Source organism: Rhinichthys klamathensis, unplaced genomic scaffold (assembly GCF_029890125.1).
Source record: "Rhinichthys klamathensis goyatoka isolate OS25496 unplaced genomic scaffold, OSU_Roscu_1.1 h1tg000391l_1, whole genome shotgun sequence".
NCBI classification, from domain to species: Eukaryota; Metazoa; Chordata; class Actinopteri; order Cypriniformes; family Leuciscidae; genus Rhinichthys; species Rhinichthys klamathensis.
In genome coordinates, this window is record NW_026606894.1 from 1,447,419 (window position 1) to 1,473,651 (window position 26,233).

The 26,233-nt window shown below is 38.6% G+C and overlaps 1 protein-coding gene across 5 annotated transcripts in view; it reads left to right on the plus strand.

Moving 5' to 3' along the window:
• kirrel3b (kirre like nephrin family adhesion molecule 3b) overlaps positions 1 to 25,577 on the plus strand; it is a 215,287-nt gene extending 189,710 nt beyond the window's left edge. The window contains exons 7-16 of one of the 5 annotated variants that reach the window (XM_056234309.1): positions 2,970 to 3,118; positions 3,466 to 3,593; positions 4,265 to 4,391; positions 10,769 to 10,869; positions 12,631 to 12,841; positions 14,954 to 15,061; positions 17,159 to 17,239; positions 18,504 to 18,613; positions 19,242 to 19,328; positions 24,972 to 25,577. In XM_056234309.1, the coding sequence (XP_056090284.1) occupies positions 2,970 to 3,118; positions 3,466 to 3,593; positions 4,265 to 4,391; positions 10,769 to 10,869; positions 12,631 to 12,841; positions 14,954 to 15,061; positions 17,159 to 17,239; positions 18,504 to 18,613; positions 19,242 to 19,328; positions 24,972 to 25,439 (1,570 nt within the window). In that variant the 3' untranslated portion in view covers positions 25,440 to 25,577. Of the gene's footprint in view, positions 1 to 2,969; positions 3,119 to 3,465; positions 3,594 to 4,264; positions 4,392 to 10,768; positions 10,870 to 12,630; positions 12,842 to 14,953; positions 15,062 to 17,155; positions 17,240 to 18,503; positions 18,614 to 19,241; positions 19,329 to 24,971 lie in introns of all 5 variants that reach the window. The other 4 variants (XM_056234311.1, XM_056234310.1, XM_056234312.1 and 1 more) reach the window with 4 other exon arrangements.
• Positions 25,578 to 26,233: the final 656 nt, after the last annotated feature.

A 26,233-nucleotide genomic window follows, 5' to 3' on the forward strand; every position in this document is an offset into this window, starting at 1 on the left:
TTCTTAAGTCTCATTGGTACAGTATATGGGGTTTGTGTGGAGAGATTTGTTTTTGCCAGTCTGGCTCCATTCAGTGTTGTTAACTTGGTATACAGGCAAAAAACATGCCGAGGCAAGAGAAATCTCACTTCAATGATTTGTCATATAACAGTGTTGTAATTTCCTCAAACAAAACTAGGATAAATCGGCTCCAACAGAAGGTGGTTGTCTTTCTTTCTGTCGGTCTCACCTACAGACAGACAGCTATCATGTCTCATTGATGACTATGATAGAAGCAAATGGATTAGACACCAGGTTTTCCTGTTATTGCCATGGTAACCTCTACATTGTGTTTCTCTTTTCCTGTGAGATCTGGCAGGGACTTGAAATGATGGCTTTCTGTTCCATTAAAGGAAAAAGTTAGGCTTAAAAGGGGTTACAAATCGAATACTACTTTTATAAGGACATTTTAAATTATCTTAGATAGCATGTCTTTGAGGTTATAAATGTGGGTTAAATGTGTAAGGGAATTTAAGACTGAAGTTTGATGTAATGACTTGAATCAGTTAAAATGGTTTTACCAAAGTACAACATATTCAAAGATAAACATTTTGCTGGACTTTTGCTGGACCTGGAACAACATTCTGATAAAACATAGCCCTACACAACCATTTCATTAATTAAATAAAAAAATTAATTACATTTTTACACATTCATGGGTGAGTTCCAGGACCACTTTTTTTGTGTTAATTTTCACTCATTCGCTGTGTTAATGACTTTAACACACTAAATGTGTCAGAAAGGCTAACATAAAGATGTGTAAAAATGTGTAACATTACCACATTATGTGCTATCCGTGACTACACCTATTGTGTTAAAAAAAGGTATCTAAAATCCTAAAGAAAACGTTAGCATTTGACAAAATAAATATAAAGTCTGTGGTTGATTATCTTATTTATTATAATGAAATATCAACAGTTAAATTCAATCCAGAATAGAACAATACAATTTAAAGCAGTCACAAAAGAAAATGTCCAACATAGAGCAAAAGGAAAGAAAATAGTGTAAAGGAAATGCTAGATTGATAAGAATGTTTCACCAAACCCAGCTCTAAACGTAAGCCTTAAAGGGTAACTAAACCCCTGGTCAGAGCCTGACTCCACCCACTGGAAATATTTTAAAAAAGGCTGGAAAAGTGGGCGGAGCCCAGCGGAGATAGAGGGGATGAACGGATACTCTATCCTGATCGTTTTCAATACTCGCAATTCCAACTCCTGACTCGCTACAGTGGTTTTGACGAAACAAGATGTTTTTTATACTGCCATGGAAGTGGTAGCTCGTACCAAGGGCGTGGTAAGCTGAAACCTGCTTACGTCAGCTCTCACCGCTACCGTCACGAACTACCGCAAACATCCAATAGGAAAATTCAACTGCAGTAGCCACCGTTCAACCTGAAGAGGGCAGCACTCAGACGTTTTTACACCATATATTGTAGAATTAAAGGGTTAGTTCACCCAAAAATGAAAATTCTGTCAGTATTTAATCTCCCTCATGTTGTTCCAACCCCGTAAGACCTTCGTTCATCTTCGGAACACGAATTAAGATATTTTTGATGAAATCTGAGAGCTGGATCACTCCTCCATACTAGTCCATAGGCTTCTTCAGGGATTGAACTTGCCAGCCTCGAAAAGTTATTAAAGACATCGTTAAAATAGTCCAAGTGACTACAGTGGCTCAATCTTAAGTTTATCAAGCGACGAGAATACTTTTTGTGCGCAAAAACAAACAAAAATAACGACTTTATTTCAACTATTCATTTCCTTCTCTTTGGGCCTCTAGTCAGTTAACGTAGTGTGATTCCGTAGAGCTACGTCACACGTAGGCTCACTATTGGCCGACGCTGGTCATGTGCGTGATGCGTGTGACGTACAACAACAGAAGCTTACGCTGTTACACTAGTGAACTGACTCGAGGCCCACAGAGAAGGAAATTAATAGTTGAAATAAAGTCGTTATTTTTGTTCTTTTTTGCGCACAAAAAGTATTCTCGTCGCTTGATAAACTTAAGATTGAGCCACTGTAGTCACTTGGACTATTTTAACGATGTCTTTAATAACTTTTCGAGGCCGGCAAGTTCAATCCCAGAAGAAGCCTATGGACTAGTATAGAGGAGTGATCCTGCTCTCAGATTTCATCAAAAATATCTTAATTTGTGTTCCGAAGATGAACGAAGGTCTTACGGGGTTGGAACAACATGAGGGTGAGTAATTACTGACATAATTTTCATTTTTGGGTGAACTAACCCTTTAAAACACTTTATACCCAAATGTCAAAAAAGTTACTCGAATCAATGAACAGCACTAATAAAGCCCCAGTCTTACAGATCATTAATTAAAAAAAGTTGGTTTAGTGTTTAGTTACCCTTTAAATCTGACTAGTTGACAGAAGGTTTGTTCCAGGACCAATAAGGACAGAGGTCTCCAATCCTGCTTCTAGAGGGCTACTTTCCTGTAGACTTTAGCTACAACTTACCCCAACATTGGACGTTTCAAGTAATCTTGAAGATCTTAATTGGCTGTTTCATGTGTGTTGAGTGGAGCTAAACTCTTAACAGGAGCAGGATTGGACAGCCCTAGATAAGGACGTTGATCAAGGAACACTTACATGTAGCAACACTGACTAAATTGTACCTATAGATAGAGGTACAACAGCTTGTCACTGGGGCAGTACACTTAAAAGGACAACGTTGTACCCTATCTACCATTAAAGGGAGCATATAAGAGAGGAAAATAAGATTTCCCTTTGAGGATTGAGTGACAAGCTGTTGTACCCCTAATAACATTTTTGCACTTTTTTGAGTGTACAGATTAATGACATCCTGCAACATTTTGTCTTTCAATGCTAAATGAAATATATGAAAACCATCAACTGGCTTTTGTGTGCTTTATCATTAACTTTTGTTTAGTAATAATCACTTTCTACTGCTTGTAGGTGGGCAAAAGGAGGAAGCGTGATAAAGGAGGTTTCAGGAGACACTTACGAGGTCGTAGTGGACCACTCGTTCTTCACAGAGCCAGTTTCCTGTGAGGTCACTAACCCACTCGGGAGCACCAACATTAGTCGGAACGTGGATGTCTACTGTGAGTTATTTCTGTTTGTTCATAACAGAGGTGTCCAAACCATCCTGGAGGACCACGTTCCCGCAGAGGTACAACTTTCTCCAACATACATGCACACTTCTAGTAATCCTAAACACCTTGATTAGCAGGTCCAGGTGTGTTAAATTAGCGTTAGATCAAAACTCTGCAGGAATTTGACCCACCGTGAGCAGGACTGGACACCTCTGGTTCATAGTTTGTAAAGGTATCAGGAGCATTATTATGAGAGACTGTAATTCTCAGCTTCCTCCTACCAATCTCATATTAAAACAAGCTTACAAATGTGACCTCTCTGAGTGGATCTTATAACCTGGTCTGTTTTTCTCCAGTTGGACCTCGGATGGCTGCAGAGCCCCAGTCTTTACAGGTTGACCTAGGATCAGATGCTGTGTTTAACTGTGCCTGGACTGGAAATCCCTCTTTAACTATTGTATGGATGAAAAGGGGCTCTGGGGTGGTAAGTTGCTAGAAATTGTTGTTGGACATTGCCCTTAAACCCAACTGCAAGATTAATCTTTTGACGCAAACACACAGTTCTCTTACACCAACCATCGCATTTTTCATGTTAGCTACATTAATAGTACATTGATGTTCAGACAACATCTCATCTTTGTAAAGAAGAAGAGATCAAGCAGACATGAAAAATCACGTTATTGGATTTTCATCCATTCATTTACAAGTTCAATATGATATTCGTCATATAAAACCTTTGATCTATTAATACCTTGCCTTTTATTCCTGAACAGCTCAGGAACCGAATAGAAAAAAATAATTGTATTTTTTTAAAAAGACGTTAATATTTCAAGGACATGATGGTACATAGTGTTTACACTCAGAGCTGTACTTCGATGGCAAACATTAGGATTTTTAAGTTTCCCTGCAATCCTACTATACGTCCGTATGCTGGCACGGACATTGGGGGAAACCGACCGGTCTTATTTCTCTCCCGGTTGACTGTCACCTACCATCTCCCATGTTCACATGGTCCTCCTCATCTGACCCAAATTGGATTTTAATAATTGAGAAGAAGGCCCTTTTTCCAAGCTTAGCTGCCCATCCGTCCTGATTCGTTTTGACTCTGGCCAGCTCCGTTGCACTGATGTTTTGATCTTTGACTTTTGACTACAGGTGCTAAGCAATGAGAACATCCTGACACTGAAATCCGTCAGGCAAGAGGATGCTGGGAAGTATGTGTGCCGTGCGGTGGTGCCTCGCGTTGGAGCGGCTGAGAAGGAAGTCTCTCTCACCGTAAATGGTAAGTTTGACACTCTTCTAAAAGGTGTATGGCTAATGAGTTTGACTAGCGGGTATAAGGTGTGTCACTTTATGTTTGACGGTTGCAAACATCTCCGTTTGGAACATGTGTAAGTAAATAAGGTGCAAGCAATTGAAAATCCAGGTGATATGAATTAGACCTATTTTGACATTCATGTTGACTCTGAGACAGAAGTTTGATGTTTACTCTTCGGTCTGCTGTTTCTCTGGGCTAATGCTGATTATATTCAGTAAGAATTGCATGAGGAGCTGTTTCTTAGGCTGTGACAGGCTAATGAACACAGGAGAATAGCGGGAGACTGGCTACTCTCAGACAAATGACTTCATTACGGCCGCTTGAAATTCAGGCGGCATGCATTAGCCGCACAACAGCTTTCATTCGCAAAATCCAACACGTCTTTTAAAAGCTCCTTTCTCTCCGAAGCTATTTGCCATGGGCTACGGCTTTGACGTGAGTGGAAAATAAGAGAAGTTCAGCCAAAGTGACAATTGTGTTTGCATTGAATGATTCCTCTGCAAGTTTAGAATCGCTAATGCAGTTTGGTGCTGTGAAATGAAAGAAAATCAATAAAGAACTGTTATGACTGATAGTGTTAATATGCAAAGTCAGACATTCATTCTAGACCTATAGAGAACACAGGAATTATAGAAATTACAGATGACATCCACTTTCATCAAGTGCATTCTGTTCTTTATGGGGACAGTGAAGAGTACCTCTGCTTTGCATTCATTCTTGACTCCTAGAGAGTTCAGGATTGCCTGGAATCCTTAATAAATGTGGTCATGTTTTTAGTTTTTCTGGTAGTAGAAAGATATCTTGAGGTTTATGAAAAGATCAAACACTTTGTCACCATGTTTCTCAGTGTTAAAACCTTTAAGCCCACAGGCAACTAAAGTTGCCGAAGGCTCTGCCACTCTTTCACCATCTGTGAATATTTTTTTGGGTTGATTTGTAGCGTCTAAAAACAACAGGTATAAGGAACCTTAGCTAGAGCTTTTGACAATATACTGTGTTTAACCTGTAAATAAAAGAAAAATACTGAATACTGCATTTATATGGAATTGTGTATTGAATTCAGTTGAATTTTCAGACATCACTTTTGAATCAAAATAGAATTGAGTAAATCGAATTCGCACAGTCGACCTGAAGATTCACACCACTGGTCTGACATTACATTTGTATGTCACTTTTTTACAATCAGATCAATTCTCAATGGTTCTGATTGTAAAAAGTGACATACTAATATAATGTCAGACCAGTGGTGTGAATCTTCAGGTCGACTGTGATTTGATTTACTCAATTCTATTTTGATTCAAAAGTGATGTCTGAAAATTCAACTGAATTCAATACACAATGTGAAAGTGAAATAAAGCAAATGTGCTTTCACATTCTACGAGAATGTGTAAATAATTATGCAATAATTCTTAAGACACATCTGCGAATAAAAATACATTAATTTGTTTGTTGATACTGTGTATATGGAGTATCTAAGATTACCTCCTCTGGATTGCTTTTTTTACTAATTACCCATTTACCTTGTTTATTATCACCATTGCATCATTTTACACCTCATGACGTGATTCTGTCTTTTAGATGTCAAAAAGCAAGATTTTTTTATGATTTTCAATGAGTCCTTTCGCTCTAAAAGCCTCAAGAGGACTGCAAGCTGTGTTCTAACTCATTTCTGGAAGTGAACACAGGAGTCCTGGATGTTAGACTCGAGCACCTATAGCGCAGTCTTTGATGTGGTAACATGTGGCGCAGGCTCTCTTGTTGCACGGAGCTGATTGTTTCAAGTCATGGTGCATTTGGGAGATGAAGCCGATCATTTCACATCTTCCTCATCAACACGTGCTCCTGACGAGTGAGTGAAATTCAAAAGCATTGACGTGAGGAATGATTGATGACCAGAGCTTTGTCTTTCAAAGGCTTGATCAGTAAGAGAAGAGAGAAAGCAAGTGAGAAGGATGAAGAGGGGAACTAGAGCTCAAATAAGAAATAATTGACCTATGCTAGCTTGATCCTCACTGAGTCACATAAAAACTAATTTATGCTAATAAAAATGCACATGTTTGGGATTTGTCAATATATGTTTCCTCCCAGTTGCCTGTCACTGGAACCCAGAGCTCCTACTGAGACTCAGAATATAGACAAGAGAGTTCCAGCGTTCGCTCAGGGCCAATGTAATTTAATTATAATCAAATAGCTAGCAGGGGACACCGTTTGCAGAAAACACGCTAATGGTTGCCCATTGCTTTCTGCTTTTTGTTCCCTAGATCCTCAGATAGGGATCTCATTTCTCCATGTGTATGTTGAGCCTTAATGGGATTTAATATCTGAATGTGTCCTTATGTTCATTTATTTGTGATGTTGCTTGTGGATATGGCTTGCAGATTCAATTTGTTTGTTTTGTTATATGTACACTACTGTTCAAATAAATGATTTTTTTTTTCTGCTCATCAAGGCTGCATTTAAAAAAAGGCTGTGTTTAGACAAACAGTATTATTGTGGAATATTACAAATGAAAAGATAATTTTCTATAATATTATGTTTTAAAATATATATATTTTTTCCTGCATCATTACTCCAGTATTCAGTGTCACATGATCCTTCAGAAATCATTATATTATGCTGATTTGCTGCTCTAGAAACACTTGTCAATGTTGCAAACTCTTTTTTTTTTTTTTTTGTAAATGCATCCTTGGTGAGCAGAAGAGACTCCTTAAAGAATCCTAAACATCCCAAGCTTATAAACTGTGGTGCACAGTAGTGTAGTGTTATTGCAAGTAGAAATAAGAAATTGTTTTATTTTGACAAGGCATCTGTTTTCTTGCTGCTAAATGTTAACATCATGCAGGGGAAAATGTTTGTAATATACAAACCAGTATCAATGCGACAATCAACTCACTCATGTGACAATTTCTGACACAGTTGTCCATGCGTAATTGTATCGTAGTATGTGAACAGATACAAATCCTATATCACAGTGAGATCATTAACCTTTCCTCTTTTAGTCTTGACCACACTCCAGAGACGGATCACACAAGCTCCACTGACTCGCTCATATAATGGCACCAATTGTGGAATCTGTGAAAGTGTGAAAACTCCTTAATAGATGGATGGTTGAAAATGATGTGCTTTGCCATGGGGTGAAGGCACAATGGAGTGGAGGTGAAGTGCTTTAAGGAACATTTTATGCTATAACAAAAATGAGGTTGAAAGGAATAAGGGGGGAGTAGTTTCTAGGCACTTCTGTGAGTTCAGGGAAGACATTTAAAAATAGGGCGTTGTGTGCCCAAGGTCAGTGTGCAGGTAAGAGGAGTCCAGATCCTGCATTTATTTGCTGGATCTGCTGGCAAGAGGACACACGGAGCGTGCACTATTCATGGAACTGGGTTCAGCCCTCTTGGAGTGCCGTAATGAAAATGTATGGCAGCGGAAATGAGGCGAAACAAACCAGGCTTGGACATATGCGTCTCTGTGGAAGGTTGCTACTTCTGGTTTCTGTGCATGAGTGCACTGGTGCACATTTGAGGACCACAAAAAAAAAAACACAGGGAAATATATACTTGTCTAAGTGTATGTGTATGCACAAGTGTGTTTACATACATAAAAGAAAAACAATGGAGAAAATGAAAGCTGAAATGGGGCCCATTTTAGTGTCCTTCCTTTTGGAAATATATTTTTTTTCCATCTCCTGATATTCATACCCCAGGAAAGTGATTTTCAGTTAAAATAGTCAAAATGTGTCTAAAAAATCGGGTTTCTAATAAGTGTCTAAATGGGAGAGGGAAACGAAACGTCATCATGCCGAACAACTCATCTAGTCGCGTTCATAGCCTCTTTGTGTTTGGACTCATGCTTTTGCAAACTATCCTAACTCAAAGAGAACATTTTATTTTAAAATAAAGACTGAAAGAGTTGTCTTAAGCTTAATGATGGTTATGTTGAAGTCTCACGACCATAGTATAGTTCATTTATAGTATACATTTAGATTTGAACTTCCGCTGAATGCTGTGTTCATTTGTGAAGAACTATCATGATGAAAAAAACGTGTAAGATTCATAAACCTGTTGGTCCCAGAGATGTTTTCTGCAATAATCCAAAAACCAATGTAAAAATCCTATTGGGTTTTTGTGAAGAGAACCAGGGTGAAGCTAACTTCCGGATTCGCCTACAAAAATATGTCATCACTGCCACACTCTATGTTAGATGATATACAAAATGCAATTTAAAACAAATTGTTTTTATATTTATCATTATGAATTGAATAAAGTGCTCACACAAACCTGTTTTGGCTGAGGGAATAATTTAGGGATAGGATTCTGTGGGGTGACGCCACTTTTCACGACACCACCCCATGATGATCCGTACATTATGACCCTTGTACGCCTCCTACTGTCACAAACATATTCCCTGCAATCCAATGAGGGGTCTCTCTCTCTCTCTCTCTCTCTCTCTCTCTCTCTCTCTCTCTCTCTCTCTCTCTCTCTCTCTCTCTCTCTCTCTCTCTCTCTCTCTCTCTCTCTCACCCAGCCTCCAGCCTTCCCACTCCCCACAGAGTTCCTTAAACCCAGCATTCTGAGGATAAGTGATAAGCTATCTAATTATATTCCTCATTTACAGCCTGATCCATGGGCTGATTCTTCTGAGCCACCGAGCGCTGGCCTTACCTCTGTCAGCAGGGAATGATCTGAATGGATTTACCTTACGCCTGCAACTACACATGCACTCCAGCCTTTAACGCATCCTATCGTGTGGATTATGATTTTGTAGTCGAAGGGTAGCATGCACATAGCATGCGTACATTACAAGCAGTAAGGTACCGCTGCAGAACTGGTGTCTAATGAAGGGGTGTGAAGTGTAACATTCCTCTCCACCAGCCTGATATTCCCCTCACTACAGCACTCCATCTGCCTCATGCTCATCTAGATGCTAATTTATTCTAATAAGAGCCAGTTAATAAACTGCAATTACGAATCAGTCGAGAGACACCGCCGCGGATGATTGGCAGATGCATGATTGGTGGATTGGTGTGAATTTGTGTGCCTGTGTACGCAAGTGCAGTTTTTTGGCAGGGTTGGTAATCCATTAAGCAGGGAAGTTACTCCAAATCTATCTTAGAGAAACATTGTTTACCCTTTACATCAGTAGCTTGCTTGTTTTGTGCAATTTTGGAAAAAGAGGGTGAGCTGTAGCATAAGCCAGAGTTCAAAGTTCAAGGCCCCAGGGTTAAAAGTGAACATGAAGAGACGCTCTGGGGGCCGTTATCTCTTCAAAATAACATTTTCCCACCATTGGCACTCTTCCGATTGCTGCCTATAGAAATAGACCTGCAGTTGGCACGCTGAGTCTTATCTCCTCGGGAGACATGAGGCCTGCCATAAATCAGTTCTTTTCAAGATTGAAAATGAAGACCAGACCCTCACTCCCTCACCCTTAACACAACTCTTAAATAGACCAGCCCACAGGAGACTCCTTTACGATTCTGCCCATTCAAACCCAATACAATGCTGCTCTTTCCTTTTAATGCCAAATTTATAGCATGCCACCGCAAGGCCTCAGTATTGCACACTTGATTGGCAGATCTTACAGATGAGATCTTCAGCCTCCTCGGTTAAAGTTTGACACCTCTCTCGAAGCGTGGGCCAGCCGAATTTGTCGATCTTGGAACTGGTAATGCGTATGTCAGCCTTGGTACGTGCTGCTGTAAATCTCCAGGGCAAATTCAACAAGTCCCTGTGTCTTATTCACATCCCAGCTGCAGTCCAACTGTACAAATGAGGGTCATTATACAATGCACCAGATTCACAAATGTCAAGACTGCTTGACCGAAGCAACTGAAGATGTGCTATTGCTGCACACGGAAAGTGGGGGGTAAACAGAATTTAATTTAAAAGTGAGGTTTGTGTACATTTTCTAGTGAATGAAGAATGTTATACCTTGGCAAACATCCAGACTCGGAGTATATTCAAGTGCACTTTTAGCATTTTTAAAGAGCCAGTTCAAGTGTCTGGAGTGATACTTGAGTCACAGCCAAATTGATGTATCCTGATGCATCTTCCAAGTAACCTACAGGTATTTATAATATCTCTAACTGTAGGGGTAGAGATATTATGCTTAAATCTTGTACTTTAGGAACAGGTTATACATCAAATATATGTAATATAAATCGATAGATGGAATAGAATATTAGCAAAAATTGTTAAAAGCGACACACTTGTGTCTTCTCTGTAGTGTCCTCCAGTCATAAGCAGTTTTGAAGAGATTCCTAGGACTCTCTCGCAAACAGGGGACTGTTAGCTCACAGTTCTGAGTATGTGACGAGTGACTATGTGCATCTTTTCTCTCCTCAGGACCTCCGACCATCTCCAGCACTCAGACACATCAGGCTCCACATGGGGAAAAGGGACAGATCAAATGTTTCATCCGCAGCACGCCACCCCCAGACCGCATTGTGAGTTACTCTCCTTCCAGTGACTCAGCTCAGTCAGGACTACAGCTGTTGAGTGGGCGCTTGCTGTTGTCACATGGCTTGTGTGACTCCATTAGACTCAGTAAACACAGTCCAATAATGCATGACGCACTCATGAGTTACGATCTGTTTAATAAATGAAATTGCATCTCAAATCATTTGTTTCCTCTATATGAGTGAACGGGTATTAGACATGGCAGGCTTACAGCCCTAATTTCTCATTTAATGCATGCTTATGCCCTGTTACCACAGATCCAATTAGGATTTACCACTCTTAGATGAACTGTCTCCTCTCCGGGCCAATTTTTGATTCATTACTCCCTCTGTGGTGTGTGTTTGTGGCCGTGTGCATGGAAGTGCATAGGTAATCTCTGTACGATGTTTACTCGTGTGGCTTTGCTTTTATTGCCATGCTATTTCTAAATGTCAGTTGAATGGGAAATACTGCTCCTGTGGTCTGGAACAACCAGTAATAACTTTAGAAGTGTAATAACGCCCATAAAGCAGATGAAAGCAAATGCAAGTCTCTCTTTGCAAGCTGAAAAGACCAGCTTGCACCAGTAGGCTGATTCAGGCTGGTTAATGTTGCTTAGTGCTAGTAGAGTCATGCTATTTACCCAAAGGGAAAAAAAAAATGGTTGTGAAGCTAAAAAGAGGGTCTTGCATCTTCAAAATGGTAACACTTTGCAACAAGATTTCATTTGTTTACATTAACTAAGATTAAATGCTGTAGAAATATTGTTCATTGTTAGCTAATGTTGTATCTGTTAATGCACTGTAAACTAAAATGATAATAATAATTTTAACATTAATGAAGGTTAATAAATGCTGTAAAAAATATATAGTTAACAAATGAGACATTATTTTGAAGTGCTACATTAAACATTTACTTGAGAAATTGAAGTCAGATAAGACTTTTCTATAATTTTTGTACCCCATCTGCCCCACTTTTCAGATTTTAACACTTTCTTCGCCAGTGTTTTTTTTTTTTTTTATAAAGTTGCCATCCACCGCTAGTATTTTTGATAATTTTTACAAACTTACAGCCCGCAGAATATTTTGTTGCATGTATATCATAAAATGCAATCTATCTACAGAAAGACAAAGCCTTTTTGAGAGAAAAAACAAACAAACATTTTATTATTTTATTTAAGCTTCATGCACTCTTTTTGTTTTAATCAATGCTTGAATGTGGGTACGTTTCGTTAAAAAAGCAACATTTTGAAAATTGCATTTTTGTCAAAAACTGCAGCTGGATTGGATTCAGAACGATGACCAAAACAAACATGGAGTAGATTGAGTCCATCAACACCCCCAATGATTCACAGTCCTGTACTTCGTCCTGGGAGACATTTCATTTTGTAACAATTGGCGTTTTTGATTTATACGCTGTTTAATGTTTGATGATCGTGTTAGCTTACATGTGCGTAAGCAATGCTTTATTGCTTGTTTCAATTGTTTGTTTGATTCAGAGATGCTGTACTCTCTCAGAAGATGCGTAATAGCGCCCCCTATACCATATAACAGTAAAAACATGGATTGCCATAAAAATGCGTCAATGGTGGGAAAGAGTTAAGCATAAACCTCAATAAAATTTTATGTTAGATGTATGCCTAAACAAGAATAAGGGAAAACAAGCTATTTAAAAAAGTTGTTTTGCAGTGATGCTACAGACCAGCATCAAGAACAACAGACTGTACATATGTTGGTCTTTTCAATATGGTTTCTTTTGTTCTTCATCAGGCCTGGTCCTGGAAGGAGACTGTCCTGGAGTCGGGGACGTCAGGTCGCTACACGGTGGAGACCGTAAGCACAGAGGACGGAGTGCTGTCCACGCTCACCATGAGTAACATCGTACCTGCCGACTTTCAGACCATCTACAACTGCACCGCCTGGAACAGCTTTGGGTCGGATACAGAGATCATTCGCCTCAAGGAACAAGGTGGGATCCAAGGTCCGCCAGGTTCCACCTTCTTTTCTTTAAAACATGTCTGCGGTAGAATAGTGATGCAGTGTTTCATAACCATGTTTTTTGAAAACACTAGACCAAAAACATTCAATATTTTCTCCATTACATTCCATTTATCACTTTATACATTATGTATCACTTTATATGAGATTACCAATTCACATCAACATCATATTAATATATTTTTCTCAATGTACCTATTTTAGATTACTTTTCATTCGGCAATCGGCAAATGAGTATTTCATTGCAACAGCAAAATAATTGCACTTTTAACTGCAACTTTAATAAATCTTGTAAATCTATTAACAACACTTAGCACTATTTAATTTGCAGCCTTGCTACAGTTAATTATTTCTCTCTTGTGCATTTCTTACAATGTTTCAGCGATTTCATGGTTTGGATTCATTTACATGTAATACATTTTAGACCTATTTTGTCTCACTTGATCTTTGAAGTGATTGTTTTTTCGGAAAGCTCCTTTCATGCAGTGTGTAATATAGCTGTTTGTGAATGTAAAAGGTCTGCAAAGTTTTAAAGATCAAAGTGCACGATAAAGTTATTGTCTCCTAAAAGGAAGAATCGATTCTGAACTGCCGAAGCGAGTCATCAGTAATCGTAACAATGTAACAAATTGGCATAATGCCAGCCTACGCTCTTCATTGGCTGCCTGCGAACAACGTCTGCTTTTCCTCACTCTCAAACACTTTAGTTGTAGCTGAGGTTTGGAAGGATTTGGTCGTGTTGTCGACATGTCGAGAATAAACTGTTTTTTTAAGAGTTGCACAGGATATCCACTTTCCATGCACTTCAAAAGAATGAGACTCGCGTTTGAATTGATACAGAAAAAAAGTCACCATTGTTACTTTTCGTATCACTATCAGCGCTGCAAGAAACCTCCGGAGCTGAAATTCAGATATGGTAAGGAGTGTTTAGTTTCCAACACGCACTGTAAGCGGTCGACCAATCACAACAGACTCAGCCATCTGACCAATCAGAGCAGAGAAGGCTCTCAGACAGGAGGGGTTTAGAGAGACTGAATCTTCGAATTAACCGTTTTCAGACTCTTTGAGAAATGAGGTGATGTGCAATGTATATTATGAGAAAACTAAAGTCGGCATGTAAACCTATTGTAGGAGACTCCAAAATTAAATAAAACACCTTTAAAATAGCATAATTAAGTCCCTTTAATGGACTAGTTTCCACCACAAAATTAGAATTTGGCCATCGTTTACTCATTTCAAACCCCTATTAGTTTTTTTGTTTGTTTGTTTTTTCAGTGGAATGTAGAAGAAATTGTACAAAATATGCTGGTTGCTCTTTTCCTTGAAATTACAATTAATGGTTACAAAAAAAAGCATGCAAATGCATAAAAAGTATCATTATACAACTCTTCCAAAGTCTTCTAAAGCCATACGATATCTTTGTGTAAAAACAAATTTTGGGGTAAACTATTCCTTTAATGAAAAATGCATTTCTGGGTTTTGAATACTCTGAAGACATTAAATATGCAAATGTGTTAGTACGCAGGAGTCATAATGCTTAATTTACTAGGAGACAGTAATTAGCATTGTACAGCTTATTGTCTGACTCTCATTATCATTTGGCCATAAAATCTGGTTATCATTCGGTATAAATATACCAACAAAAGTACAAATAAAACAGTTGATTTGGCTCTAATTAGCCAAAGCACAGCTTATCAAACACTCATGGGATTGTTGGAATTCACATTACACCCATGTTCAATCAGAGTATGTAAATGATCCAAGGTGAATGATAAAATCCGACGCAGAGTTCACATTCAAGACATGTTAAGTGCGTGTCATGTGCTAAACGTATGCGGTGATTGGCATGTCTGCAAATTGTTACGCCTGATTTTCATGTAAACTGAGGATACCTTTGCTTTCTCCAGAAGGTGATGGCAGTGTTAATTGCCTTTGAATAAATGCCTTGAAGGTGCAAATGTCTCTTTGACACAACATTTGATTCTCATTTCGGTCTTGAAATATGTTCAGGAGTGAGAGGCTGTGTCTGCGTTGCTGGATCCACCAGTCCTGCATGCTGTGTTACTGTAGAAGGCTCTGTTTTGTTTTCCAACAGAATCCCTCCCTGTTGCTGTGATCATCGGCGTGGCAGTTGGCGCTTTCGTTGCATTCATCGTCCTCATGGGAACCATCGGAGCGTTCTGCTGTACACGCTCTCAGAGAAGTATGTACCTCTCAACCAATTGCCTTCCTGCATGTCCAGAACAAGTGCTCCTCAGTCAGACAAAGAGCAGGTTGTTAAGGTGTTCATGTCACTTCACAGAAACCAAGCCTTTATTTCTATATTCCTTTTAGTTGAGTGTTTGTGTAGGGTTGGGTGGTATGACGGTATAGACCAGAAATGCATCAGCCGGTAAAAATTCTGCAATGCTGTTAAAACCGTGGTTAAAAAAAAAAAAAAAAAAAAAAACCTTAGTATTTTTCCAGCCCGATCTCACGCCAATTCGTACGAATTTTACGAGGTGGCTAATTCGTACGAATTCATACGACCTCACTCGTACAAATTTGCACGTTTTTTGCTAATTCGTACATATTTTACGAGTTACCAAATTCGTATGAATTCGTACAAATGCCCTACCCCTGACCCCGCCCCTAAACCTACCCATCACGTGAGTTTAGACAAATCGTACGAATTCGTACGAGTGAGGTCGTATGAATTAGTACGAATTAGCCACCTTTTAATCACTCGTACAAATTCGAACGAATTGGTCGTGAGATAGCGTTGTATTTTTTCCAATGTTGGTACGCCATGTGTTTTTGGTGTCATTGGTAAGGTTTAATTGTAGGTTGCTTACAGTGATCTAGAAACATTGCAACCTGATTTGCATTAATTGCAATATTTGGTAACACTTTACTTGAAGGGGTGTGCATAAGACTGACATGACACCTTCATTATCATGACATGACACATGTTATGAATATGAAGGAAGTTTTATGCATGTTTGTGACAACTGTCATTAAGTGTCATTCACTCAATTATGACATTTTTAATGCAAATATGACATTGTTTGAGATGTCTTTGTTATGACACCTTGACATAAACCAATACATCATAACCTGTCAGTGTCTTTGTCATGACAACTTGACATTACTAAGACAACACAACCTGTCATAAACATGACATAGCAGATTAATTATCAAACTTAAGAAACCACTTAGCTTTATTGGTTAACATTACATTAAACTGTCAGGTGGTTGGTTTTGACATTGCCTGTCATGAAGCCATTATAACTGTTTAATGACAAATTCAATTTGTACCACTGTAGTTGAGGTCACGAAAAATATTCATGACACAGTTATAATGGCCTTATGACAGCCAATGTCAAAACCAACCACATGACAGTTTAACTTAGTGTCTTTGTCATGACAACTGTCATTAAGTGTCTTTCGGTCAATAATGACATTTTGAATGCAAATATGACATTGTTTAAGATGTCTTTGTTATGACACCTTGACATAAACCATAACATCATAACCTGTCAGTGTCTTTGTCATGACAACTTGACATTAAATTGACAGGTTATGATTTTATGGTTTATGTCAAGGTGTCATAACAAAGACATCTTAAACAATGTCATATTTGCATTCAAAATGTCATTATTGAGCGAAAGACACTTAATGACAGTTGTCATAAACATGCATAAACCCTACTTCATATTCATGACATATGTCATGTCATGGTTATGAAGGTGTCATGTCAGTCTTATGTACACCCCTTCAAGTAAAGTGTTACCCAATATTTAACTGAAGTGCTGTTATACCAACACATGTGAGGCTGTGTACATAAATCAGTCAGTCATACTTATTATGTATTGCTGTTCTGAGTTTTTTGTTATTAACGTGTGCATGATTTTTACGTTGTAAAATTCGAAGATTAAGGGGTGTAAAATGTCATGAATAAAACTGAAAAATGTTATTCGTAATGCCATAACTACTCTTGTAATAAAATGTTACTACCTAAATATCATAATTTTACATCATGATTCTCAAAATCTTACATACATTTTTTTTATGTTGCAGTAAAATGTTTTTTTCTGAGAAATCTCTTTGCTACTCATGAGGCTTTTGTCATACCGCCCACCCTTATCTCTGTGTTTCTTATTTGTTTTCCTTTTACCGCATCCATTCTCTCACATGATCAAAAGAGAAAACAGCTCATCCATGTACAGGTTAGCGTCAGACAGCGAACAATGAGCTTGCAGTTTACGATTGTTGGTGGCATTTCTAGCGTTGAGCATGTTGTTGTTGTATGCCACAGAAGACGCTCACCTGGTTATGCCTACACTGCCCACCTCCATCTGTGCTCAGCAGAGAGAACTTGCAAGCAAAATTAAGACAGAAAGTAAGACCTGTTACCTGACCGTCACCAATTATCTATAAACATTGTTCTTCAATGCGTCAAGATGAGCTGTGTGATTCTAATGTGATGTATAATGGTTCCTCTAGAGTTCCTCTTATCTTAGTTCTGTGGTGTTATGCTGCCTTCAAGTCCTCCTACTGAAGATTGAGGATGTTGTAAACATGACGGAATGTGATTTTATTTGGAATAAAATGGGCAATTTAATATTTCAGTTACACTTTATATAAGGTGGTTAACTGCATTAGGTAACATGAACTAACAATGGAAAAATATTATAAATCATTTATTAGTTTTAGATAATGTTATCTTTAACATTTACTAATACATTATTAAATCAAAATTTGTATCTGTTCGTTTTATTTCACGAAAACATGACCTAACAATGAACAGCAGTTTAATAACTAATATTAACAAAGGTTAATAAATACTGCAACAGATGTATTGTTCATTGGTAGATCATGTTACTTAATGCATTAACTAATGTTAACTAATGGCACCTTATTGAACATTTCTCTCTATTTAATTCAATTTCTAACAAAATCAGGAAACTAATTTACGCTATAGCGCATCAAAATGAAGAATATATATATATATATATATATATATATATATATATATATATATATATATATATATTGATGCTTTAGCTTAATGTCACACTAATAGTGAGTATTAACTCACTATTAACTACAACGTTTGCCCTCAATAAACTCAAAAAAACAATAATTACTGCTTAATAGTTAGTAAGGTAGTTGTTAATTTTAGGTATTGGGTAGGATTAAGGTATGAAGAATATGGCCATGCAGAATAAGGCATTGATATGTGCTTTATAAGTAATAATATACAGCCAATATATTGTAATATGTATGCTAATAAGCAACTAGTTAATAGTGAGAATTGGACCCTAAACTAAAGTTTTACGATAATAAATTACATAATGAATTATCATATTAATATAATAATTAATTATTACATAAACAAAAAACATTTATTATAATATAATATAGGCTAATTCTCAAAACTATAAATGTATAAATTCTTATATATATCATTACATGCCCCAATGTCAGGAAGTTGGGATTCATCTTAGTTCGTAAATATGACTTGAAGGCAGCATGTGTTTTAGGGACTCGTATTAAGGCAATGTGAAGTGGCATGGAGATAGATCCTTTTAAAAAATATATTTCACATCAGTACATTACACAAAATGGCACGACTAGAGTAACATATGTAACTTTCCTCTCAGACCTCAAAGGTGTGGTATCAGCCAAGAACGACATTCGAGTGGAAATTGTACACAAAGATCACAACGCAGCCCGAGAAAACGAGGAACACTCCGCCATGAAGCAACTCATGGTGAGTCACATTCTGAAGTAAACATCCCGCTTGCCATTACCCCATCAGCACCCCCAAATCAACAAGCTAGCTCATTATACTAGTCCCTGTCACGTCCTTAGCTAATGAATGCTAATCATCCCCACCCCAACACTAATAGCGCCTATCTCCCTCGCCACGGCTAACGTCAAACCCATGAATAATGCAGCATAAGTGTGAGAACCCTGCTGGCCTGGATGCCTATATTTAGCCCATAGCCTGCATTTCCTGGGAGGACATGGGTATAGATGTAACCATAGAGATGCCAGTGATCAAGTGTTTGTCAATAAAACATGCCACCCCCTTCTTCTAAATTTCACTCATTGCCACACAAGCCTCAAAGGCCTAGAATCAGAGCTATATTCGAGTTAAGGATGCAAAACTTATGACAAAGCAAGACAAGGAATTTGGACACCTCCCCAAGATTGTGTTGCATTGCAAATTTTGGCTAATGACATGCAAAATATTCACAGCAAATTGCCCCAGTTGAAGTAGCTTTCCTTTTGGAATTTGGAAGCGTTTTGGAGTACCAAAGCTGCACAGTGATTTGAAGGGAAGGGAGAGAGTAACCTAGATATTAACGTGGGGACGGGTCTGTTGTTTGCTACAGATTGAACGGGGAGAGTTTCAGCAGGAGTCCGTTCTGAAGCAACTTGAGGTTCTTCAGGAAGAGGAGAAAGAGTATCAGCACATCAAGGTATGTCTCCATGGGATTTGAAGGAAGTGATATAAGAAAGAGAGAAGTTGTTTGATATATGCCACCCCACTAAAATATCCTCAATGCATATGTTGTAGGGCTCGCAGTCAGTTAAAATATTTAATAGTGATACATGTAGTATTTTTTTCTGTTATTAACAGAAAATAACATGAGTGTAATAAGTGCAGCAGTTACAATTATTCTGTATATATATATATATATATTTTTTTTTTTATTATTATTATTATTATTTTAATTATTATTATAAAAAAAATTTGGAAGGCTTTCCATTGCAAAAAAGGTTCTCAAATTTGAGGGCCAGGTTTACTAACTGCTTGTGCCAGTGCAAACCCTCTTTTGGTGTTAAAAATACTGTCAGGATTTACTAAAGACACGCAGTAAAAAAAAATAACTCTGAAAAGGTGTGGACAGGGATATATTTGTGGATGACCTTACTGCATATGAACTTGTAGGAGTTTCCCTTTCAGACGCAAAATTTATGAGAGGAGAGTATTTTAATGAATCATACAGTACAAGGTGATTTACGTTTGTGCTAGTCAATTTACTGGTATTTGCGCCATTATTTAACACCCAATAAGCATGTTTTGGTAACACTTTAGAATACGGTTCCTTCGTTAATGAATAACTACACAAGAACCAATGAGTAACACAATATTAACAATCTAGTAACTATTATTAACTAAGAAGAAACTCTGATTAACAAACTAGTAAGTAATAGCGCACAGATGAAAGTGGTAGTTCACTATTAACTAGTCAATAACAACTATTTTTTTTAATGCTTCCCAGAGAACTAATGAAAAAGTTTATTAACAATCTAGTAACTACTATTAACTAAAAAGAAACACTGATTAACGAATTAGTAAGTAATAGTGCACATATGAAAGTGGTACTTCACTATTAACTAATCAATAACTACTATTTTTTTTAATGCTTCCCAGAGAACTACTGAAAAATGTCATAATTCATGCAAAACTAATCAATAACCAATGCAGGACAAATGACTAGCAGTACTTTAACATTTTAATTGCTACTGTAAACGATACAAGGCTGTTTACATTATCAATTTGTAATAGCATAGCAGACTTATGATTTGGAAAAGCTGTTAATAATTGAATCACTAGAGTCATGGTGAGTACTGGAACATATTGAGTCTTCAGCCACCCAAATACCATATACAGTTATCTTATTATTTAACCTACCTTCCAAAAAATATGTTTTTATGTACGTCACCTAGCTCATATATATATATATATATATATATACATATATATATATATATATATATATATGTGTGTGTGTGTGTGTGTGTCCATATCTTGTGAGTGATTAGAAGATTCTACACTTTATTGGCTTTTCATTAGTAACTACTGTAAGAATCATGGTAACAAACTAGTAATGACTCAAGTGTTACTACATACTTCTAAAGAATTTAAAAGTTCACCAAAAATCTCAAACGCTTGAAATTACTTTTGTTTGGTTGCACAAATCATGACTAGATCATGTAGTAACACTTGAGTCATTACTAGTTAGTTCCCATGATCTTCACTTTCGAATACGGATCCAAATAATTAGAAATTCCCATAGAAGTATGAAGTACCACTTTCATCTGTGCGCTATTACTTACTAATTCGTTAATCAGGGTTTCTTGTTAGTTAATAATAGTTACTAGATTGTTGATATTGTGTTACTCATTGGTTCTTGTGTAGTTATTCATTAACGAAGGAACCGTATTCTAAAGTGGTACCCATGTTTTAACCCATTTTGCACCTGTGTTAGTAGATTTTTTAAACGTTTTCAACTTCTTCCGCAAGCAACGCCAGTGACTCGATGCAACGGAACCCACAATTCAGTTCGGCAATGCATGACATCACCCATCCAAAGTTAATGAGAAGCGTTAACGGCGACGCCTCGTTTGAATGCACCGTCACCGACTGCGTGTCCACACAAAACATGACATTAAAGCACGCGGCCAAAGAAAAATCAGATTGTTACCTTGTGCTGGTTAGAAAGCATAAAGCCGATATAAACATGAACTGTGTGCTAGTGATGTAGTACTCGAGACCGGACTCGAGACCGGTCTCGAGAACGATTTCTGCTTTCTCGGACTCATCTCGGACTTGTTCCTTCAAAGACTCGGTCTCGACTCGGACTCGACCTTTCAAAGACTCGGTCTTGACTCGGACTCAGCATAGGCGGTCTCGTCCCCATCACTAGTTAAGACTGCTCCTCTAAACAATTCCCAATCTAGCTTAGTCTGTAGGCCTAACTGTTGATTATTAACTGGGGTGATATTAAATCATGAATATCAAAACTGATATGTCGAGACAAAATCTCGACTCGGACTTGCTTCCCTAAAAGACTCGGTCTTGACTCGGACTCGACTGTTTTTGAAAACCAATGGACTCGGTCTCGACTCGGACTCGGCCCTTCAAAGACTCGGTCTTGACTCGGACTCGGCCCTTCAAAGACTCGGTCTTGACTCGGACTCGGCCCTTCAAAGACTCGGTCTTGACTCGGACTCGACTGTATTTGAAAACCAATGGACTCTGTCTCGACTCGGACTCGACCCTTCATAGACTCTGTCTCGACTCGGACTCGACCCTTCATAGACTCGGTCTTGACTCGGACTCGGCCCTTCAAAGACTCGGTCTTGACTCGGACTCGGCCCTTCAAAGACTCGGTCTTGACTCGGACTCGACTGTATTTGAAAACCAATGGACTCTGTCTCGACTCGGACTCGACCCTTCATAGACTCGGTCTTGACTCGGACTCGGCCCTTCAAAGACTCGGTCTTGACTCGGACTCGACTGTATTTGAAAACCAATGGACTCTGTCTCGACTCGGACTCGACCCTTCATAGACTCGGTCTCGACTCGGACTCGGCCCTTCAAAGACTCGGTCTTGACTCGGACTCGGCATAGGCGGTCTCGTCCCCATCACTACCGTGTGCTACACAGAACACAACAACACACATGGACCAAAAAGCATACGGCCCGAGCGAACCCAAAGTCGCACACTCACACAACAAGTCTAAAGCGCACAAGAATGAGTGAATTCTCGTCCCGTGTGAAGTGACAGAACCCTGACACAGCGTATGAGTGTATGTGCATAAATAGAAATAAATAAAAAAGATAATCTTCATATTCATTTTCAAATAATGGTTCTTACTCAAAAAATAATACTTCATACTTGTTGCTCTGCAATGGTAATTACTTTTCTCTACACAATTGCTGCTAATTATTATCTTCATTTGATTTATAAATAAATAAGCCATTAAGGTCTCCCTCCATCATTTTCTCAAACAAGAGCTCTGCTAGGGGTCTGTTGTGTGGGAGCACTGCTGGACTGCTAACACTTAAGAAGTGTTAGCAGAACAGAACAAAATAAGCAGTTTTAATGTGAAACTGAAGCAATGCGATAACTGCGTTAAAAAAGGATGCTGGGGCTTTATAATGAGTGTTCATCATTTATGCCAGGAAATTGCTTAGAAGATTGATATTTAAAATTGTGTTCAGCCAAAACCAATATTTAAGGAAAAAACAAATTAAAGTCTTATACGCAATTATACTTACCCTTTAAGCATTTGCACTGATCATCGAGTATGTTGAGTAAGATACTAATTTAGCTAAATTTAGTGTGAGCACAAAGAATAACTATTGTAATTACAGTTCGATTAACATATGATCCCACCGTTAAGCAGACAGCAGTTCCTGACAAAGGTAGCATAGATTTTGTTCTCTCATTTGTACTTATTTCCGAGTGCAAACGCAGTGTTCCTAAAGTGTATCGTTGCCCCCTCTACCTGCTCCCAGCGGGATTGATTCCCTCCCTACATGTAGATGAGTGTGTAAAATGAGCAGTGTGAACAGATATGGAGTGCACACAATCCCTGTTGCCTGATAAAACCGCGCCTGACAACGCCTTTCTCGTGTTGTCATAGAGAAGTCACCTACCGGTGATTATCGTCTCTCCCCCGCGGGATCTGGCCTGCGCACCCGCTCAAAATGGCATCCACGTCCACTTTCGGCGTCTGTTTTGCTTCTTAGCAACTGTGCTGATATAGCACCACGACAACGACAGCAGCCATGGTATCAAGTTCATTCGCTTTGTTTTTTTTCTTTCCATTACAGATTTAAAAGTCCTGATTCTGAAGTCCAATTAAAGCTGAAAAGTACAGACTAACAACCAGTTTGTGTATCAAGGTTTTGTCTAATTAGCCTGTAATGATATTTATAGGTTACTGCTAAAGATGGTCGCTTTACTCAGGTGACTGATCCAAACATATTTGTATTACCTCTGTTTGATGTATGCATGTTCCTTGCCTTTTTAATGCTCTGAAACAGAAGTGAGGGCACTACAGAAAGAAAGAGAATAGATGCATCACACAAGCAATTCTCAAGAAATGTAGCTTTAGTTTACAGTGTTAGATGATGGTCAAAATAAAGGAGAAGCATTTAGAAACAAACATTACACTGCAATCAAAGACATGCAGGGTTAAATTAGTCAAAGAAGAGTTAGTCAAAAAATAATAGATAATGTACTACAAAATTTTTGCCAAGGTTGCATGAGAAAAACACAGACGCGTTCAATTCGGATGAGATAAAATCACAAAATACAGTAACTCTTAATTGTGATGGTCCACTTTAGACATTCTACTAACTATAAGTTTGCAAATACATGTCAACTAGCAGTCATTAGAGTATTAGTAGACTGTCTGCTTAATATCTTTATTTTGCTAACTCTTTATTTTGATGCTCCCCAACTGACAAGTAACTTTGCAAGTCTACGTCAACTAACTCCCATTCATTTGCAAACTACATGTCAATGTTGACATGTAGTTGCAAAGTTGCTTAGTTAGTACATCTAAAGTGGATTATCAAAATAAAGTGTAACCCAAAATTCATATTTGAAACACAAATTAAGCTAACCTCCTCACGGTTAACTGAATAGGGCTACAGTATACTTACAGGGTATAATAGTATTAAGACTTCTGTCAGGACCTCTATCGTTAAAGATGATTGGCAGTTCTGTTCTGACTGGACGAGAGAAGGAGCTGGGGATGGAGGAGGGTAATTAGCTCCTGAGCAACACGATAAAGCTGCTTGGACCTTTATATAAGAATTCTGTGATAGGCGTCGTATTCCTGTAGATGTGTCAGCTGTTGTGAGCTTGACTGACGTGACCTGGCAGAACTAGCGCTACTCTTGATTTTTCTAAAGTTTGACTACGGTACAAGTATAACTAAATATACTGGTCTTCAAAAATTCCGGATATTGTACAAAATGTTTGAGTATACGATCATTTTTGACATACTTAAGGGGCGTTCACACTGACAGTGATTGAATTGCTGGAGGTTACCAACTCTAAGTGCATTTGGTTTCTAGTAGTCATTCCCGCTTAACTGTATGCAGCTGTGCAAGACAGTATTGCTTCGATCCGCATTAAGCTGAGCTCGGTGTCAATTGTTCAGATAATGGCAACTCTTGAAAATGAATGGCTTCGCTGTCAGTGCAAAAGCTCTTTACAACAATTACTTTACTGTTGCCTTGTCATGATTTTAGAGTTATTTCGTTTAACTCCTTTCATCCAATGACATGTTTGTTAATGCATTGTTCCTCAAAGGATCCCACTAATGGATACTACAGTGTGAACACATTTAAGGAGCATCATGGCACCCCAACCACGCTGGCAGGAAACCAGACCACAGAGCTCCGGCGAGACCCTGCCACAGCCACCACCGGCAAACAGCGGGTTCCCACAGGAATGTCTTTCACCAACATCTACTCTACCTTGGGTGCTGGACCCAACCGCCTGTACGACTACAGCCAGCGGTTTGTGCTGGGCATGGGCAGCAGCTCCATTGAGCTTTGCGAGCGAGAATTCCAGCGAGGATCGATGAGTGACTCCAGCTCTTTCCTGGACACACAGTGCGACAGCAGCGTCAGCAGTTACAGCAAGCAGGACGGCTACGTGCAGTTCGACAAGGACAGCAAGGCCTCGGCCTCCTCCTCGTCCCATTACTCTCAATCATCGTCCCAGAACTCAGACCTCACGCGGCCCCTGCAGAAACGCATGCAGACCCATGTCTGACTGCAGGAGATGGACAGAAGACAGAGGAATCCAGTGATGGGTTTGGCCAAAGGGGATTGACCCAACCCCCCCCCAAAAAAGACGAGAATCAGGAAGCATTTCAAGCACATCTAGCACGCCAGTTTAATTTTATCCTTCACTTGTTTTGCTTTTGACATTCTTTGATATACATGGATATTCTTCATTTGTCCAAATCTTATTTACAGCTCTGAAAAGCCTTACCGTTTTCAGATCCTTGTCATGAGCTCATGGACTACCCTTCCCAATGCCCTTAATGTATGGGCCAAAAACTTTCTCCAAACAACCGTGTGCCACAGTGACGTCACTTGCCAACACAAAAAGACACACGAAACAAAACCAGTGTCCTTGCTGTAGTTCCAGTAACTTTAAAACAGCTCTGAATGAATGACCTCCTCGGAGAATGCATAACAACATTGCTCAGATGAGTTGATGAAGTCTACACTCCTTACCACTCCTCGGCACCATTAGAGGACAATGCTTTGTTGCTCCTGTACATTCAAGCACAACTGTCAAAGTTGTATGTAAGATTTCTCAATGCCTCCACCACAGCTAGCTAAACAAAAGAACAAATATAAAAGGACAACAACAAAAAATATATGAACTGAATTAAAAACTATTGTCAGTCAGTATCTTTGGATTCTGGCGCTTCTGACAAAAGTTTATCTGACATAAAAATGTGAGAACCTCAGATCGAAAATGGCCATGAGCTGTCGGTTTACCATTCAGAGATAAGATATTTGTGTACTTAGTTGTTCTTTCTTTCTGAACATTCT